The sequence below is a fragment of the Setaria viridis genome, chromosome 5 (assembly GCF_005286985.2).
Source record: "Setaria viridis chromosome 5, Setaria_viridis_v4.0, whole genome shotgun sequence".
NCBI classification, from domain to species: domain Eukaryota; kingdom Viridiplantae; phylum Streptophyta; class Magnoliopsida; order Poales; family Poaceae; genus Setaria; species Setaria viridis.
Window position 1 is genome coordinate 45,960,406 of NC_048267.2, and position 19,339 is coordinate 45,979,744.

At 43.8% G+C, this 19,339-nt stretch overlaps 3 protein-coding genes across 6 annotated transcripts; 2 read left to right on the plus strand and 1 right to left on the minus strand.

Annotated features, from left to right (window-relative positions):
* The first annotated feature begins 2,041 nt into the window (after nt 1-2,041).
* Nucleotides 2,042-8,510, plus strand: LOC117857997 (uncharacterized). Its single transcript, XM_034740946.2, has 6 exons — nt 2,042-2,637; nt 2,883-3,030; nt 5,495-5,639; nt 6,615-6,651; nt 6,754-7,066; nt 7,181-8,510. The coding sequence occupies exons 1-6, from the start codon at nt 2,440-2,442 to the stop codon at nt 7,297-7,299; spliced, it is 960 nt and encodes a 319-aa protein (XP_034596837.1). The 5' UTR covers nt 2,042-2,439; the 3' UTR covers nt 7,300-8,510.
* Nucleotides 8,511-9,831: 1,321 nt separating this feature from the next.
* On the plus strand, nt 9,832-14,395 carry LOC117857994 (MACPF domain-containing protein At4g24290). The gene is made up of 7 exons (XM_034740941.2): nt 9,832-10,388; nt 10,662-10,900; nt 11,247-11,448; nt 12,076-12,144; nt 12,252-12,438; nt 13,061-13,227; nt 13,426-14,395. Exons 1-7 carry the CDS (start codon nt 10,122-10,124, stop codon nt 14,119-14,121), a joined length of 1,827 nt encoding a protein of 608 aa, XP_034596832.1. The 5' UTR covers nt 9,832-10,121; the 3' UTR covers nt 14,122-14,395.
* A 63-nt stretch (nt 14,396-14,458) lies between these two features.
* LOC117857995 (uncharacterized) lies at nt 14,459-18,304 on the minus strand. 4 transcript variants are annotated; one of them, XM_034740942.2, is made up of 14 exons: nt 18,105-18,304; nt 17,972-18,009; nt 17,762-17,886; nt 17,569-17,660; nt 17,420-17,491; nt 17,308-17,336; nt 16,933-16,983; nt 16,504-16,554; nt 15,950-16,009; nt 15,781-15,863; nt 15,291-15,438; nt 15,129-15,179; nt 14,888-14,992; nt 14,459-14,796 (listed from the first exon to the last, which is right to left on the minus strand). In XM_034740942.2, exons 1-14 carry the CDS (start codon nt 18,106-18,108, stop codon nt 14,650-14,652), a joined length of 1,056 nt encoding a protein of 351 aa, XP_034596833.1. In that variant the 5' UTR covers nt 18,109-18,304; the 3' UTR covers nt 14,459-14,649. The 4 variants fall into 4 exon arrangements, with proteins under 4 accessions (XP_034596833.1, XP_034596834.1, XP_034596835.1 ...); XM_034740943.2 differs by having other exon boundaries at nt 17,569-17,642; nt 18,105-18,303; XM_034740944.2 differs by having other exon boundaries at nt 17,569-17,642; nt 17,762-17,878; nt 18,105-18,302.
* Nucleotides 18,305-19,339: the final 1,035 nt, after the last annotated feature.

The window sequence follows — 19,339 nt, forward strand, 5'->3', positions numbered from 1 at the left end:
ATGAGTTTAACTAATTGCTTGCATAGTTCGATCTGTCACTGAATTTTTGCATAATTATGTCACCACCGTTATGGGTTTCTACTTTATGTCCGGAGAAGGGTTCCTAATGCAAGAGAAAAGTAGGTGAATCAATTGACTTTTGGGAGAAGCATAGAAGAATATTTGCGTCGGTTCCCTTGTGACGCAAGTCTTCATTCAAAAATGCAAATTGGGAACCTATACTATTCCACCAGAAAGCCACTTGTGAGTCGGTGAGATCAAAGATGAATCCTGCAACATCAATATTCTGTTGGTATGGACCATGGTGTATGAAATCTTTGCAGGTACGAGCTACGAAACACAGGCCACCAACTTGCGTGCATAACTGCATATACAGATGTAGTGCACATATATTCCTCTTTTATGTAGATGCAAAGTTAATACTGTACATGCTACAAAGGAATCATATAATGTAACCAAACTCAACCAAAAGTCAACGCATGTATAACGCTTTGTCAGAAACATGTACCAAAATCAACAAAGTTTTGATCATCTCTCTGCAGACATTTGACACGAAGCAAAACCGGTATACTTCCAATTTTCAACAATAGTGTTTGGATATTGTACCTTCCACATTGTGATGTTTTCTAACAAATAGAATTAAAATAATATAATTGTATCCAACATTCTTAGCTGTATGACGTGTGATGACCAGAGCTGTACAACTAGCACACAGCCTTGAATATATCTTAGCACCCTAGCTAGTGCATAGCATAGAATGTGTTCTTCCACTACTTCACGAGGTAGGTCAACTGCAGACGAGTAGAGCGGTTCTTAAACATATCACCATGCTAAACATGAGATAAGTTGTTGTTATCGCGTCTAGCTGTCATCTCAAAGAAGATTCATGTATGGTCTCCCACTTAGCAATATCATGGAGACCTTTCTGTGACAAGATTCAAATATTCGATCTCCTCTTTTCTCTGGTGGGGTTTATTTGGTTGCTGAATTTTCTGTCAGTATGCCCCTTTTTCTAGGTGTCATTTTCATAACTGGATATGGCCACTCTGTGTTCTCATTACAAATGAACAAATCAGTATGGCTGGTCATTTGCTTTTGTTAAAAGTTTGGACCACAAATATCATTGTGCGTATTTCTAATTAAGTACTGCACCTGCCAACATATAGAAGAATGGTCAAGTACAATTTGGCGGGGAAAATGAAATAACTCGAGATGATCAGCAGAACTCTTCACACGCGCAAGAACAGTAATGTCAATAATTATAATTGCTCATTAACACACCTTTATCTTGTTAAATGATGCAATCTTAGGCCGTAATTTAACAAAAATTGTTGCAAAAGGAACCTTAATATTTTGGGTTTGCTCACTATATATATTGGACCAATCTCAAAGATGATCAGCGCGCTGTTTACACGGGCAAGAAACTATATATTGTAATTTGGATGGCTAATGAAATTTAGACTCTTCATCGATCTGTCTCTTTCCATAGTGTCACAGGTTTGCTCATCAATAATAATAGTCAATATACCTAGCTAGTTAGCAACTGGGGCGCTGGCGTGCAATGCATCTTGCCAGCACTTTATATCCACATAGTGGAAAGGCAGATATACAGGTCAATTTTAAGCATACTAATCCCATGCTTTCTACGTCCAATTTTTCTCTGATTGGGTCTGCAATATCTCAATGAATCGCCAAGGCCCTATATCTTTGCACTTGCAAATTCATCACCAAAATTTGTTTGATGGCGGATCTGTAAAAATGTAAATCAACTAGTTCCACATCCATTTTTATCTGAGTTGACACTGAAGCACTTTCTCAATTGAACATATGAATGTATAGCAATGTATGAAAAATACTATTTATGTTGATCATACAATAGCTTAGCTGTTAATCCCTTGGCTGTTGTTTAATATAAAAAAGATGTAGGCAGTGTAGTACTTGGTGGAGCCTACATTTTTCAAGTTAAAAGCTGAGGGCCAAGCGGCAAATACTTTAGTACTGGACTATATAACTGCGAGGTCCTACCTTCTCTCCTCTTTCTTTCCCCTTTGCCTGCAGCCAACTTTAGCTTTTCTCTCGCTCCTCTTCCTCCCTCCCTCCCTCCCTCCCTCCCTCTATCCTCTCTCTGCAAGCTAGACATCAGGCAGTTGCAGGCTAGCTAGGGTTGGTGCTTAGAGCGGGGTACCGTTTCCTCCCTTGCATACCAAGCCTTGAGATCACCCCTTGCCTTTTTGACCCCTCCAAACACAAAGTTAGTAGTCCTCGGTTGGTGGGTACTACAGCAAGACGGATCAAGGAAAGGAGGGGTGCAGGAAGGAAGAGGGGATCAGCTCTAGCGCTCGAGGAGGAAGGAGGAGAGGCAGTTCGTAGCTGCTTGATTATAGCTAGATTTACACTTCCACACATAGTAGCCAGCGAGGGCCGAGGATATTGTAGCAGATGTCTCAGGCCATGTCCGGGAGCGGTGGTGGCGCGGGGCAGTTCGGGGACACGACCTTCACCAAGGTGTTCGTGGGGGGCCTTGCCTGGGAGACGCACAAGGAGGGCATGCGGGCCTACTTCGAGCAGTTCGGCGATATCCTTGAAGCCGTCGTCATCACTGACAAGAACACCGGTAGATCCAAGGGATACGGATTTGTGAGTTCTAAACCTTTTCCTTTAGAATCATACATATAATCTCTTGCTTGAAAACATATGATTTCCCCTCATAATCTGATCCTTTTTCTTTGCTAATTTAGTATGGAGACATGCCCTTATCTTACTACTGCTCCCTCTTTGATTAGCCAAATAATTAGTTAGCGTACAACAAGTTGCGTATAACATTGAATTGAGAAGCTTAATACGATATGTATCTAGTTGATGGTGATCTTGGATAATTGTAGGTAACGTTCCATGACCCGGAGGCAGCGCTGAGAGCTTGCATCGATCCGTACCCGGTAATCGATGGAAGGAGGGCCAACTGCAACCTTGCCTATCTCGGGGTCAACAAGTCCAAGACTGCACCGGTGCCACCGTATCTGCAACCATATGGTAATTTTCACTATGTCTCTTCATCTTCAACAAAGAAACTAAATTGTGTCTTAGGTATTCTACAAAAGAATTTAAGTAGTAAGCATGAGCTGCATATCACTACTAAAAAACTGAACATTCGTCCAAGACTCAGTACTGGTTGCATTTTGACCCGGTACTAATGTGAGCATTAGTACCGGGCCTAACGGCTAGTCTGCAACGAGACCCCCGTGAACCCCTTTACTGCTGGGTGGAGCCTTCACCCAGTACTAAAGGTTGCACATTAGTACGGGTTGAAGCCTCCACCCGGTACTAATGTGCCTGAAGGCTTTTTGTACCAAGTGGAGGCTTCACCCGGTACTAATGTGCAACCTTTAGTACCGGGTGAAGCCTCCACTCGGTACTAATTTGGACTTCACTGGATTGAAGTCCACCGCACACATCCGCTCCTCACCGTCTTATCTGCACGCCTCCTTCTCTCTCCCGAACGACCCTCCTCTCTCCCTTCTCCCCCCATGGCAGCCTTGCTTCTCTTCCTCCCATTCTTCCAAGCGCGCCCCTCCTCTCCCCTCACAGCTGCCCCTCCCCTCTCCCCTCCGCGCGCCCCTCACTGCAACGCCGGTGAGGAGCAGCGGCGGTGTGAGGTGAGGTGACAGCACGGCAGTGGGGGAGCGCAGAGGCGGGTGACGCTGCGGGGAGCTATAGCGGGTGACGGTGCATGGAGCAGTATGGGCGATGGCGCATGGAGCAGCGGGATCTGCAGGCCGGCGCGGTGGGAGAGTGTGGAGGCGTGGCGGGAGCAGCGGGATCTAAGGGGTGGCGACGCGACAGGACGAGGTGTGTGGCCTCACCTCTCTCTCTAGGCAAGGGTGGTCGGCGGCGCGAGGGGGCCAGCGAAGCACGTCGTGAGGGCGGCCGGCCGGGCGAGGGGGCCGGCAGGGGTCGCAAGGGAGGCGAGGCGGCGGGGATGAGGGCCGGGACCAGGCTCGGCCGACGAGGAGGAAGGGTGGCCGGCGGTGATGAGGAGGAAGGGCGGCCGGCGGTGACGAGTCGAAAGGGTGGCTCTCTCTCTTTGGTGAGGGGCTCAGGTGCTGTGCAGCCGGGGCTCCGGCGCTCGGGCGGACGGTGGCGGGGTGCGGCCGGGACTCCGGTCGGCAGATTTCTTTTTTTTATTTTTTAATACCCATTTAGTACTGGTTATTTGACCCGGTACTAAAGGGTCCTTTAGTACCGATACAGTAGTACCGGTTGCACAACCGGTACTAGGGGGGTTTGGGATCGGTACTTCATGGATTCCTCAACAGTGTATGCACGCTAGATATATATGTACTGTTAGCTTGCTCAGTAATAAGGACAGAAGTATGATGAATCAAGTAGATCAAAGGTTTTTGCCTTTGCATCACTTTGCATCATTTTATGCTACTTTGCTACTAAGCTTTTCTTTTCTAGCCTCTTAGTGCTGCCTTGTTTATAGATATTATTTCTGGCGCTGCACTTTTAGAATCAAATCAGTAAAGAAAATGCACGCCTTTTTGTTTTAGAATGAACTGAATAACTAACTACTAACTAATATAAAGTTTTATGTTTTTCACTATATGGAGTATCTGTGTTGCGGGTACGTGATTTTCGGAAAAAACAGTGTATTGCAGCCCTTGTAATTTTCATTGAAGCTTTACAGCACATAATGGACTACATATATATCATGAGAAAAGTGTCAAAATAAAGAACGTAACATAGTATCCGGGTATCCGACAGTATTTCACCCGAGATGAAAAAAGCTGCATCGTCTCCAGCTTTCTGCAAAGCGCTAAAAGCAAGCGTGGTTAGTTATTCTTGGAGGTTGTTCCTTCCAAGCGTGCCTTGCTTCTTCCAATCCTGCATTCCTGCAGCTGCAGTACATGCAGTTCAGTGCGCTATGCTAGCTGTCTTTTGTCCTTTACAAAATTATCTTCCTGCCGTACCCTAGCTTCTCTAACTAACTAACTAACTAACTGACTGACTGCAGAAGTAGTTTCTTAGCTAGTAATAATCCTAACAATGTCATGGAACATGAATAATGCATTCATATTTTTGTCTTGGCTTATTTAACTTTCTTAGAGCAGTTGAACAATCCTTTTAGTTTCCTCTAGCTAGTACGTATACATGCACGTGCTTGGGCATGCATGTGATTGCAAATTGAATACTAGTAGCAGAGATTGAGTTGTTACCCGATCACTTACGGTCTAATTAGATGCCAAGTGCATAAAATCATGGCACCGCATTATTCCTACGTTCATGAATCTTACTGCTGGAATGTCACAACCGTCTTCATTCATGACTCTAGCTATCTCTTAGAGTAGTTTTAATTCTTGCTGTGCCACTTTGAAAATTCTGAAATGTGTAATAACTCTCTAATAATTAGTTTTGACTAGCAAATTATATTAAACATTGCCCACTTATTATGCATCATTTGTTCCTTGCATGGATATGACGATGCGCGCGGCAGCTCATGCTTACGGGGGAGGCAGCATGCGGGCAATGAAGTCCATTCAGACAGCTGGTGCGGGTGGTGCCAGCTTGATGAGCTTGGTGCCGGCCGATCATGGCATCCAGCAAGGGATTCCTACTGCTGCTTACAATGTTTATGCCGGGTGAGTAACAGCCAACCATATATCCGATCGATCGAGTACTTTGCTTGCATTGCATATTGGCCACCACCACCAGTCCACCACAGAAACGGCCGGGCCGGCCAGCTTCTGCAGGCCAGCTCTGTGTCTCCCGATCGATCGATCGATCTGTGCACTGCTCGGCTAGCTGTAAAGACATGGGTTTCGGTTAAAGGCAGCCGGCCTCTGGTCGATCGTTAATGGTAGGAGGGGCCAGCCACTGCACCGTCCATCATCCTCGCATGTGCATGTGCTTCTTCTTCCTGCATGTGCATGTGCCCACCTGGCTCTGGCTAGCTGCATATATGCACTCAGCTCCTACTGTAAATTGCGTTGGAGATTGCTCCTTTTGCGACTTTGCGTAGTATATACGCGAGTTGGGCAAAGGCTCCAAGTATTCTTCGTAGTATTACTCCTAGCTAGTATGCACCGTGTATATACTGTAATGTGTGCAGCAGCTAGTATGCACCGTGTATATACTGTAATGTGTGCAGCAGCTAGTATGCACCATGTATATACTGTAACGTGTGCAGCAGAGCAGAGGTTGAAGCGTGAGCACGACTCATCATGTGACTTAGCATGCATGTGCTGGCTGGGACAGCAAGTGCAAGTTCCGGCCATACACTGCCTCGGGTACGGTAACTGCCATGTGGGGCAAAATCAGCTTTGGAAAAAGCTGCCTAGCTCCTTTGCTCTTACATGCACGCTTCCTTGCGGTCCTGCTTTGATCTGCGTGTCCGGTCAAGGGGACTTCGGTCAAGGGGACTTTGCATGACCCATGCAGCAGCAACTGCCCTCGTTTCCTAGTCGTCATGTGCGTGTTTCAGTTACATGCAAACTGCTATTGGTAGTTCGGTAGTAGTATATGGTACACATTATTAGCAGTATTTGACCATCATTAAGAACGATGTTTAATTTGACTATGAACATGTTCTTTCTTATTGGCAATGTTAATTTCAGGTATTCCCCATACTTCTCAGACTATGGCTATCCGCTGGTACGTAACAACGTGCCTCCTCGCCATTTCTCTTGCTGTGTTCCAAACTGATGGTACATGCCATGTCGTACTTATCATTTATGCGCGCATTTTTTTTTGCAGAGCTACTACCAAGCCTACGGTGGGCTGCAGGGAGCCCAACAGCAGTACGCTGTCTTCGGCGGAGGCGCAACTGCGGCAGGGCTAACAATGGCGGCGGCAAACTCCTCCGGACTCTACCCCTACTTCCAATACAGTCCGGCGAGCCTGGCTGCAGCTGGGTACAGCATGGCTCAGTACCCTCAGTTGTATCAGTACACTGCGGCTGCGGCGGGCGCCACGACAGCAGCGGCCACCCTGATGACCACGGTTGCCGGCGGCCTCCAGCAGTACGCTGGCGCGGTGGCGTTTACTCCAAATTCTACTGGCCAAGCAGGTAGTTTCTCGCGACCATCTATATATCCTCAGCTAGTGTGTGATGCAACGTTCTACTTTTCTTGCATTTTTGTAACTATGTATCAGCAGTCGTAACTGACGTATGATTTTCCAGGCATGACAATGTCTATGACAGCTCCAACTCTGCCGGCCCCGGCGGCACAGTACCAGTTCACCAGGCTTATTCCTTCTCACCTCGCTGCGGCACCAGATCAGAAGCCCAGCTTGGCCTAGAACAACCATGGCTACCCCTCCCTCTATATACCTCAAGTCTTTTCAACCACATGCATGCACCTATCTTCTTCAGTTCCTCTGATACATGAGTCAGTACTCAGTAGTCAATCAGTCAATGCATACACAAGTCTTAGCTTCAACTTCAAGTGAATTGAATACAGTGTGGTGCACTGCACATCATATATCCATGCTGTCCATGCACACCGCTGAGACTTGACTAACTTGACGCCAATGCTCACTCTGGGGTTGAGTGAATTCGGCTGACTAACCAAGAAGGGACCATGGCAGATTGCGCAAGTCCATTTTTCCATGACGCCATCAGAGCACTCCGGCTCAAGGGTCAATCGTCTTCTCCTTTATTTGTGCTGTAAGTTGGTCTGAATCAGCTGCTGTGGCTGTCCTTTCCCAATGTGTCTAGCTCTCATCTGTTATATTGGTCTACTAGAGTGAAAGGGTATTTAGCTACTTATTAGGTTCATACATGCATATATAGGTCACCAGTTAGCATCGATCTCTTTAGGTATTAGGCATGTAATTCACATACATTATTACTTCGTAGGTAGATCGAGTTTTGCTAATGTATTGTTCCTTGGACTCTTATGGAAGAGTGCAGGGGCGAATCAAGTCTGAGAGTCGCTGCTGGTTTTTCATGTGCAGCGTTACTCGACTAATCCTGTCATCCCTCAAGATGGCATTTTTCATGAGCCGTGTGTAGGTCCACAGAAGTTTGTGGAGATGCACACGAAAGGTTTACTGAAGTAATGGTCAATCATTTGTGCTATAGTCATATTATACACACCTCTTCATGTACTAACTAATTAGGAGCACTCTCATCTTAGTTCCTCTCCATTTTGGTCGTTAAGTAGTTTTGGTTCCCTTCCATTCCGTATCATCATGCATCTATCATCATCGCATTGATCTGTCCTCTTCAGTCTTCGCCAAGCCAGCCATGGTTAGGCCCAACCAAGCTGCTGATCCGATCCATCATCAGATGAACAATTACTGGAACCCCTTATGGCAGACATATTATCATTACTATTTGTCAGCGATTTATGTAATAGCTACAGCTACTGGGATATTTAGCTTCCTTCTGAGAGGCTACTGTACCATGGATATCTATCTCTTGAGCACATTTACATGCATGAACTCATCTACATGCTGATGACAATAATATGGCAAACGATCTAAGGTAGCTACCACTTGGCTGCATATATGCCTAGCTTAACTATAGCCTTCTGTGTTTGTGGTCTGGGTTCCTTGCATTGTATAGTACTCCCTCTGTCTCAGAATATAGCTACGTTTAGATTTTTTCAAAGTCAAACATTTTCAACTTTAACTGCGAACAGAGAAATAATCATAGAGACTAATAACTAAAAAATAATGTTAGTAGATTTATCATGAAACCAACTAGGTATAGTATGCGTCTATATATAGTGATATCTAGGTGTGGTATTACATTAGTTAATAACCTAGAGGAAGAAGATGCATATGACACAAAGCTCTATTAAAATTAATACTTCCCCCAAACACAAATTAAATATAAAAGTTCATTGAGGTTTATCCTAAATTTTTAAGTTTGGCAATCGATATCTAAAATTTTGGATAAAGATTAAGATTAATAACATATGGCTCTTTTCATTTAAAATTGTCTTTTTTATACATGTTGGTGGCCAAAGTTTGAATACTTTAACTTGGGGTCGGAGAAACCTATATAGATGTACTTATATTTGTGTCCGGAGGAAGTCATGACATGCGCATCGGCACGCATCATGTTTTAATCTGATATTAAGCACGCTGTTACTAGTACTATTAGGCCAAAAAGCTGCAGGAAGTCATATGTTTTTCCATATGGTCTATAGCTTAGCCATAAGTTGCCGGAGATTGACGGGGTAGACGACATCCGGCGTGCCGTTGAAGGCCCTGTGGGCGAGGACCAGGTTATTGGCTGCCTGCGTCGGGTGGTAGGCGTCGTCCCAGAACAAGTACTCGTCGCGGTCGTCGCACGGCAGGCAGGTGATCTGCCTGCCCCCTCTTCTTCCCCAGCCCACAGCAGCCGCTGTCCACAGCATTAAAACCTGCATGCGGCGCCGGCCGGCCGGCAGAAATGTCAAACCATATCGATCCAGGTGTCGACGATTATATTATTGGAGAATCCCTGTGCACGTAGACCGTATTTGCCGGGGTTGTTGATCATGTCCTGCGTCGCGGCGTAGGTGTTGCCGTAGACGAAGGCGGCGTCGGGGTGGTCGGCGTTGAAGAGCACCACCATCCGGTTCACCTGCACTGGCCCTGTTGCGGTGCCAAACCGGTTGGGGATGCACCTGCTGGCTCAGGCTGAACCTGGCACCCTGCAAGCGCCAAGGCCAAGTGGAAATTGACGCTGACGCAGTCCGTTCCGCCTCCCCAGCTGCCAACCAAACCGACTGATAAAGAGAGGTAGGCATGCGTCAATGGAGAAAGATCTCCACCTGCTAGGTGGGCCCTCGCCCGCCAACCACCCTCCTCAACTTTGACCAAACCTAAATGGGCCCACCAAAAAAGAAAACACCGCTGCCCTTCTCCCACCGTCGCCCGCCTTTCTCCTACCTCTGCACTGCTCCGCCCGCCGCAGCTCGGTTCCCAGCCGCGCCCCCGTCTGCTTCTCCCCGATACGGATCGACCTCTCCCTCACCCGAATCGGCTTTCACGCTCCGTGGATCGAGGTCCTGCGAGCTCCTCAAGCGCGGGGCTCTCGACGCCGCGGCCCAAATCGGGCCTCTCCCTGACGGAGACGGCGAGAGGGAGGGGAGTCAAGGAGAGCGGACCATGCTGGATGCTTGAGAATGGCGGCGCACAAAGCCATGCCGCAGAGCGCCGCGGAGGCCGCGATACGCTCCATCGGCCTCGGCTTCGACGTCGTCAGTGACATCCGGATCAAGTACTGCAAGCGGCGCGGCTCGCCCGACCCGTGGCTCATCGAGCTCGACCATGGGGAGGTTCAGGATATCGTTCTTCCCGGCGGCGTTACCGTCGCCGGCGTCACCAAGTCGATTAAGTGTGACAAGGGGGAGCGGATGAGGTTCCGCTCCGATGTCCTGTCGTTCCAGCAGGTATGTATGTTTTCGTTTAGTTTTTCTACTGTATATCTGCTTCACTTCTTATGCATCATATTGGTTTGATGGTACTTCAATAGGACAAAGTATATCAGCTGATTTAGTATAGTGATGCATGGCATGCTCTGTAGTTAATGTCACAAGCTTTGCTTCGATTGTTTTATGGTTGCCAATTGATATGCTTCCCGCTTGCTGAATGTTACATTTTGTGTTTATAATGTTCACAACAGCCAGTTAGCCATCTTCCTCAAATTCTGAAGCATTTTGCAGATGTCAGAGCAATTCAACCAGGAGCTATCTTTGTCTGGCAAAATCCCATCTGGCTTGTTCAATACTATGTTTGAATTTACTGGCAGCTGGCAGAAAGACGCTGCTAATACCAAGTCACTTGCATTTGATGGGTGGTTTGTCACACTATACAGCGTAGCACTCTCAAAAGGGCAAATTGAACTCCGGGATCATGTTAAACAGGCTGTTCCATCAACCTGGGAACCTGCTGCCTTGGCAAGGTTAGATTCATACTTGAACCTACAATTTTGAAACTCATTGCATAATGTAAAAGAATAGGTGATTGAACGTAAGATGAAAACTCTTCGTTTCTTCTTCAGTTCATATAAGGCTTTACTTCTTCTAACTCTGTTTTCCATAGTTCTCCTGACTTTATCCGGCTCATTTGTTATTGGACAGCTGGTAAATCTGTGTGCCACACCTCATAACCTGTCAGCTAATGCCATTTTCTGTCCTTACTAATTTCGTGAATTACATGTAAATAATATCAGCTTACCATTTCCACCAAAACATTCTGAATTCAAAAGTCATCAATACAACTTAAAGTTTAATTGTTTTATTCTTCAGGTTCATCAAAAATTTTGGCACTCATATAGTTGTTGGTGTAAAGATGGGAGGGAAAGATGTAATTTATTTGAAACAACAGCATTCATCAAGCTTGCAAGCTGCTGATGTTCAAAAACGATTGAAGGAGATGTCAGACACGAGATTTCTTGATGCAAATGGGCAATCTGACATGAGTTTCAAGGACACGTATGGGAATAATAAGGTGCTTTCCGACCCTCTGTTGCCTCCTCCTGTCCCAGGATATATTCCATTCAACATCAATGATTACTGTTGAAGTGGCCCCTGTACTGTAAATCTTATTTGATATTTTATGATTGTTTGGGGGAACACCCCTCAACTTGTTATGTTCGCTTCTGCAAGTCCTAAAGGAATGCAGCTTTTGACCAGTGTTCATCACCCTGATTACTAAGCCAACAAACATTAAAATGGTAATTTGCCTTCAATGTATTACATTGAATTTGTAGGAAGTTTGGACCAGTAGCTGGCCTATATTGTCTTCTCCAGTAGATAGTTTCCTTCTTTTTTTTTCTTTGTGATATGATACATACACACCGATCTATGGCCTTGTGACATAGCTGTTCTAGTTGAGAAATATTTAGATGGCAAAGAGAAATATACATTAACAATAATATTTACTTTCTCAAAATATCATGCTCATAGTTCTTAACTGCTTATTTGCTCTGAATTCTGAATTTCAACATTTGATTTTACTGTTTTATGGCACGATCATATATATTTTGTTTTGGAAGGATGCTGGTTGGACATAATATGTTCTCAGCTTACATTTTTCTTCCTCAATTTCTGATTTACATTGTTGCATGCTGTGCAGAGCGATACCAGAGAGCAACAACTGAGATTTGTACAGTCTAGTCCACTGAATTCTTACTCGTCAAATGAGGTACAGAGCTTTGTGTTCATGATGTTCAACGTTATTCAAGCAAAGAATCGGACTTATATTAGCTGGCTGTGTTTGCATGACACACATTTTTGTTCACCCTATCTCAGGATCTGGTGATGATGCCTAAGCGAAGAGGTGGGAAGGATAAAGAATTTATATCTCATAGCGAGTGGCTTAATACTGTTCAAGCAGAGCCCGATGTTATCTCAATGTCTTTTATACCAATCACGTCACTATTGAATGGAGTTCCTGGAAGTGGATTTTTGAACCATGCAATTAATCTGTATCTTCGACGTAAGTTTCATTTCACCCTCTTTCAAGCTGCAGTATGTATCTAATTTAAGTGGACACGAGAACCCAAATCAGTCATAGGTGATGCTCGAAGAAATCTGGATATACAGCCACAGTAACAAGGTCGCCGTTAACACTTTGGAAACTTGTTTGCTGCTTTTTCCCTAGCCATAACTAGGATATTACTGGTTTAACACTGAAAAGAACTGTTTTTTTAACATGCTTTTGATTTGAGGTTTTCAATTGCTACTCTGGTTGAGAACATCAATGGTTGAATAGGAAAGATAGCTGATTTTTGTTTTCTCTCAGACTAAATAAAAGGCTACTTTTGTTTAAGGAGTCTCAGAATAGAATGCATGACTGGGGTATGGTAGTTAGACAATGGTTGCACTCCTAAGCTAATGATGTGCGAAAATAGAAAAATAACTGGTGCAAAGTTCTACAGGGAAGAAATCCTAAATGTGTTGTAAAACTTATGGTTGCAACCTTATGTTTATATATGGTCTCATTCTTGAATTAAGACATGAACTTATAAAGAAGTACATAACCTAGCAAAAGTAGTATTAGACTGCAAGTCCAATTGCAACGTATCAAACAACCAGTTGATTATTGAAATTTGGTGCAGATAAACCCCCAATCGAGGAATTGCATCAGTTTTTGGAGTTCCAGCTTCCAAGGCAGTGGGCACCTGTTTACGGTGATCTTGCTTTAGGTCCTCAGAGGAAAAGGCAAAGCAGTACATCTTTACCAGTAAATATAATTGGTCCAAAGCTTTATGTTTGTACCAACATGGTATGGATAGCTTCTGCTACCATCATAATTGAAACAATTTTCTTTCTCTGTTTCATTATCTTTATTGTTTATCCTTTTTCTTCAAAACAAAGCAATCTTATCATTTTGTTAAGTTTTTTTTCACTAAGATGAGGGTTCGAATTTTTGTTCATGCCTTCTCTACTTCATCTTTTGAATGGCATCTCAAACTTGCTGCAGGTTGATGCGGGTAAAAGACCAGTTACTGGACTCCGGTTGTTTCTTGAAGGAAGGAAGAGCAACAAATTAGCTATACATCTCCAGCATCTCTGCTCTCTTCCCCAGATTATTCAGCTTGAAGACGACCCTTACAATCACCAAACTCAAGAATATGACCGCAAATACTACGAACCAATTGGACCATGGAAGCGTTTCTCTCATGTCTGTACAGCACCAGTGGAGTCCGATGATTTGTCCATTGTCACGGGGGCACAGTTAGAAGTGGTCAACCGTGGCTTCAATAAAATACTGTTCCTTCGCCTGCATTTCTCCAAAGCCTGCAATGTTGCTCTCGTCAAGCACTCGGAGTGGGACAATTCTCCCAACCTGGCTCAGAAATCAGGCCTTATCTCAACACTAATTAGCACACATTTCTCCTCAGTGGCCCAAAAGCCCCCACCGCGTCCCGCAGATGTGAACATCAACTCAGCAGTTTTCCCTGGTGGCCCGCCTGTTCCTGTGCAGACCCCAAAGCTGCTCAAGTTTGTTGATCCAACAGAGATGATGCGTGGGCCGCAGGACTCACCAGGCTATTGGGTGGTTTCAGGTGCAAAGCTGAACCTTGAGAGAGGTAAGATATCATTGCGGGTGAAATACTCGTTGCTGACAGCTATGATGCCTGATGATGAGTTTACACTTGAGGATGATGAATGCTAGCACCTGGGACAAAAGGAAACCTGTGTAGCTAACATTGAGGATACAGATGAAGGATCTAAGATTTCCATAGCATTTGTGCATTCGCTTGAAGTTTCAGCAGTATACACTGTGGTTTTTAAACATCAAAGCATAAATGAGTTCTCTGTCCTGAATGGAGTGAGAAAATTTGTTGTACCATTTCTTTGTAGCGTGGCATATAGTTGTCAGTGTTAGATGGTCGATCAAATTATTTGTATATATGAGATGGGTCAAGAATTATATTGTTTTTTCTTTATGTCCGTCTGTGTGACGCCCTCCCTTTCCATACAAAGATGCTAGCTATAAGAGATGGCAAATGTAGCATTAAACATGAACTGCGTTGAAGCATAGATGAACCAGCATTGAAAGGAAATGTTTTTGAGAGGGGAAAAAAAGCATTGAAAGATAACCCTTCTAGAATCAGCCAAACAATGTGCACAATGGGCAAGATTTTTTTTCTCACCCTCCCTTTGGAGAAAGGAGTCATATAATACATTTGTCAAATGCACCCTAGTTGTTTCTAATGAGGCTTTGCTTTTTAATCAAATTTGCGATGTAGTCTGCAACCCAAAAGGATCCGATCTCCCTGCAGCAATAGCCATGTGTGTGACCTTCTGTTTCAACCGACAAGGTGACCCCGGGCGCGCGCTTTGATATCTGTTGATCCTCCAAATGAACACAACATAGTTAGCGTCAAGCAGCCCAGTTCCCTAACTCCAGTTATCAGAATAACAAATCATCTGTTCACCTCTTCTAAGTGAGATAGTGGACCCCAGTGATCGTCTACACCAAACAAAAAGGCAATTTTGTCCTCTTTTGCTCTAAAGAACGTCCAGTCTGGTTCTTCAGTAAGCTGGAGTGAAAGTAATAGTCAATAACCACTACGCCAAACAAAATATGGAGGAGCTCTAGTAACTTAAATAGAACTGTTGCTAGAACAGCTCATTGGTCTGTATGTAGCAACGTCAAGTGCTCAAGTTGTGAGTTACCTTTTGAAACTCTGTCATTGCCATGAAAAGAACATTACGCATCGTATGATACTGCAAAAGGTCCAAAACAAAGGAACAAATGTATCAATATTTTCAGACGGGAGTCATATGAAAGTGATGCAACTCACATAGTCATGGAGTTACTACAGCTTCAGAACTCACCTTTAAGAGATGGCAGCATGCGACATCAACAGCTGTTACAGACCATGAATGTCCAAGGAACCTTCTCACAATGCCCCTTGTAATTGAGGGCTGGAGTGATCCGATGAAAGATGCAAATAAACTAACCCCTTTACTAAGGAATGATGACCTGATCCAAGTTGAGAAGGCCCACTTCAGCAAAATGATTAGTCAAGTTTGGGAACAGACTTGAAGCCCAAGTCAAAACTGAGGTACCAATTAATTCCTAAACAGCTAAAGTATCATTACTAAATGGTCATAATCAGCTATATGTCATATACAGACTCCCATGCTGCAATGCTTATTAAAAGGGGAAAACAATCTAGATCGCATCATTGTCTACTTCATTTCAGACCACTCACTGTATTATATTCACTGCTGATGCAATCATGCCACCGTAACTAGAGTATCACAATTTTGGTTATGGAAGGAACATGCTGTACTAAAAAACTTGATCAAAGCATTTCAGTACCTTGCAATATATCCAATTGCTGATTGCGTTACAGAATTCTTGTTCAACTTTAAAAATGGATAGAGTCCTACAAACATTTTTATCTGTCCAGGAGAAGTGAAGACAGAAGTTAGTAAACAGTAAGGATGGATTTTGGGAAGGAGTGCCAGACGTGGGCAAGAATCCACACCTTGTTCTGAAATCTTTTAAAGACTTCCAGACCTATGTATGCACCAATTGAATGGCCAACCTTCATTTAAACAGACAAATGTAATTTTCTTTTGGGACAAATAAAGAGATGGAATTAAGATGCAGAGGTTCACAGAAAGTGAACCAAAAAAGGGTATTTAAGTAAGAATTATGAGCAGGTCACCACATTCTAGCAAGAACAGATCTGAACATCGTGCATGTTAATCCATGCAACCCTGTGATGCCATAATAAGCCGTGGAATATTACAGTGAAAATACATCTATAATAATATGGTTTCACAGTAAATGTGGAAGTGGTCAAGTAGTCAAATTTTGAGATGCATAACTCTAGGTCATACAAGTACCTAGATATTATTTGGAAAATTCAATCAGAGGCTTTCCACTTTAAGACAAGATAAGTACCTAATCTCTGCTATCTGTATACTCGTTTAAGATTACAAAAGCCTGTATACTACTGCTCAAGAAAACATCCTAGAGTTTTAAGTTAGAATAGAACAACTTGAATGAAGGCCTGTGGTGAAGGTGAAAGTTTACCAAAACTATTGATTGTTCAGAATGTTGAAGCTCTTGTTCAATGAAATCAACCTGTAGGCATGTACATGAATTAAACAAGAGAAAATATGGGATAAAATCATAGGACAGTCTTGGCCATGCAAATAAAGGAATAAAATCTTCTCCAGAACAAATTTATTAAAAGGTAAAGAAATGTATGAAACAAAACATGTTAAGACAACGGAAGATGAAACAACTATGTGGCATTTCTTCGAACCCAAGACCAAGTGAACCAGAGGAGAGTGCGTTGCCATCTCGATGACTTCGCTTTTTAATATGAGGAATTCCTCTCTGTTTTGTTATTTCTTTTTTGATCAATGCTCAAGAAACCAAAAGCTGCTGCAGCCGAAACAAAAAGGGACAAAAATAAATATAAAAGAAGTTTCAATTGATAGAGCATGCAAGCTGCACCTTATGGTCAATTTGTTCATGCAATGAAAACAACCGTCCATGCTCAGAATCCTGTAATGAAAAGTATAAAAATCAGCTCTGCTAGCAAAATAATATGCTGGACTAGGGATGGAATGAAACCATAGTACCAGCATTGAAGGATCTCTAATACTACCTCCGTCCCAAATTACTATTCATTTTGACTTTTCTAGGTACATAGCTTTTGATATGCATCTAGATATATACTATGTCTAGATACATACCAAAATTTATGTGTCTAGAAAACCCAAAACGAATAGTAATTTAGGACGGAGGGAGTATATGTGTGTGTTATAAGGATTGCTGTTTGCATTCATAGTTGCATGTGAAACAAACATCAGCCAAGTTGTATGTTACCTTCTGGCTATGTGAAATATGCCCTACCGCTGGACAACAGATAAAGGTTCATCAGCAAGCAGCAAGCTACTCATATAGTCCACACAATGCAGAAAGTGCATTCTGCAATTACCCGTAATAGATGCTTGCCCATCGAGGTTTTCATAGAGAGCTTCGACAAAGTCCTTGTAAAATGCAGCGATACCTAAAAAAACAGAAACTGGTAACATTCATGAACATTTCAACAAACGAATCCTCTTAAATCTTAAGGGCGTTGCAGACCTGGATTTCCAGGAATAACCAGCACATGGAGGGACGGCTCCTTGGACCTTATCTCGAGCAATTCTGTAGCAAAGCTGCAGGGAATCGCGGCACTAGTAAGAACAAAGAACGTCTGAGCATCAGAATTCCGTGATTCCTCAACTCAACACCACTGTTCTGTAAGTTGCCGGGACTTAGGTGAGCATCAGGATACCTAGACACCATGCATATCCTGGTCGCGGCCTGCTCCCTTGGGAACGGCGTGAGCCTCGCTTTCTCCATGGATACAGTGCCTGGGCTTGACCTCGCGCCGCACACCGATCTAAACAACCTGTAGTGCTAGCCAGGCGAGCGAAACGTCATGAGCACGAACAAAATTACTGCAAAACGGTGAAGGATACAGAAGCAATCAGCTCGAACCAACCTGACTGCTGCACAAGTCAACGGCGCACCGGAGGAAGCCTGCGGAAATCACGCGGAGGAGCAGAGCGCGTCAGAAGGCGATTTGGTTACGCGAGGAAGAGACTGGTGGTGATTCGAGCGGTCGAGATGCTTACCCATCCAATTGCGATTGAGTCGGGGAGGAAGAGGAGTTGGAGATGCGCGGGTGCCGAGAGCACCGGAGAGTGGAGAAGCGAACGCCGGCGGGACGGCGGCTCCGCGAGAGTGACAGGCGATGGAGTGTCAGCTGCCTTTCCAATCGGATCGGGAGGACAACGCCAGACACGTGAGATGAGAATAGGGGCTAGACAGGCTGTCTATTCATGTAAGGATGGAGCATACTAGATTTGACACGTGAATCTGTTGCAAAAGCTGGAAAAACAAGTCATATATACACCCATGTGGTGTAAAATTAACATCAATAATAATATATAGATCCTCTATTCTCCGTCCTCTAATTCTGAAATTTGAAGCCAAATGCAAGTTCCATCTCAAAATTGTTTAGAGTGTTTTTTTAATATTTACCATACCGTCTCCTATTTTTCCATGATTACGAAATAATGCTGTTAATATGTAATATGCTCCTACGATGCGCATGATAATCTTGTAAATGTTACAGTGAAAAAAAAACTCAGCCGGTGAGGAAAAAACCACTCCCACAAAAACTTAATCAAAGCAAGCTCAAGAAAGTCACACAAGCTGATCCCCTCCTACATGTAGATGCCACAACCAACCGTGTAAGGATCCGTCCACCGCAGCACCCATGCCATGGGGACTAGGGCGAGTCAATCGGGTCTTTCCCTTTTGTTCTGCTCTGTAGAGTGAGAATTTTTTTATCCAACATAAAAATTTGCTCCTATGACGATTCCAACCCAGAATCTATAAAGTTACTAAGGTCACATCGATTTCATAAAAACTATAGAAGGAAAGATGGCCAGGCAAAATTAAATTTTGTGATGCATAACTCTTCTAGGTAGTATAAATATCCAAATATTATTTGGAAATTTCAATCATTCGCTTCGAAAGAAGATTTAGTACCTAAAGCGAGGTGAAATTAAAGAAAAATGTGAATGATTTAATAAGAAGAACTATCCATCCATCTACACTCGTGAATATCTCCATAGCAATCACCTCCTAAAACTTGCAGTGACCAAAGTGGAAGCTGACCAAAACTAATGATTGTGCGGAATGATGAAAACTCTTTGTTCAAAGAAATCAACCCGTGTTTTTCAAAAAAAAAAATCAACCCGCAGGCTTTGGATATGGATTAGACTAGAGAAATATGGGATAAAATCATAGGACTTTTTTGAGAGTAAGGGGGTGTTTGGGAACACCCTATTAAAATTTAACA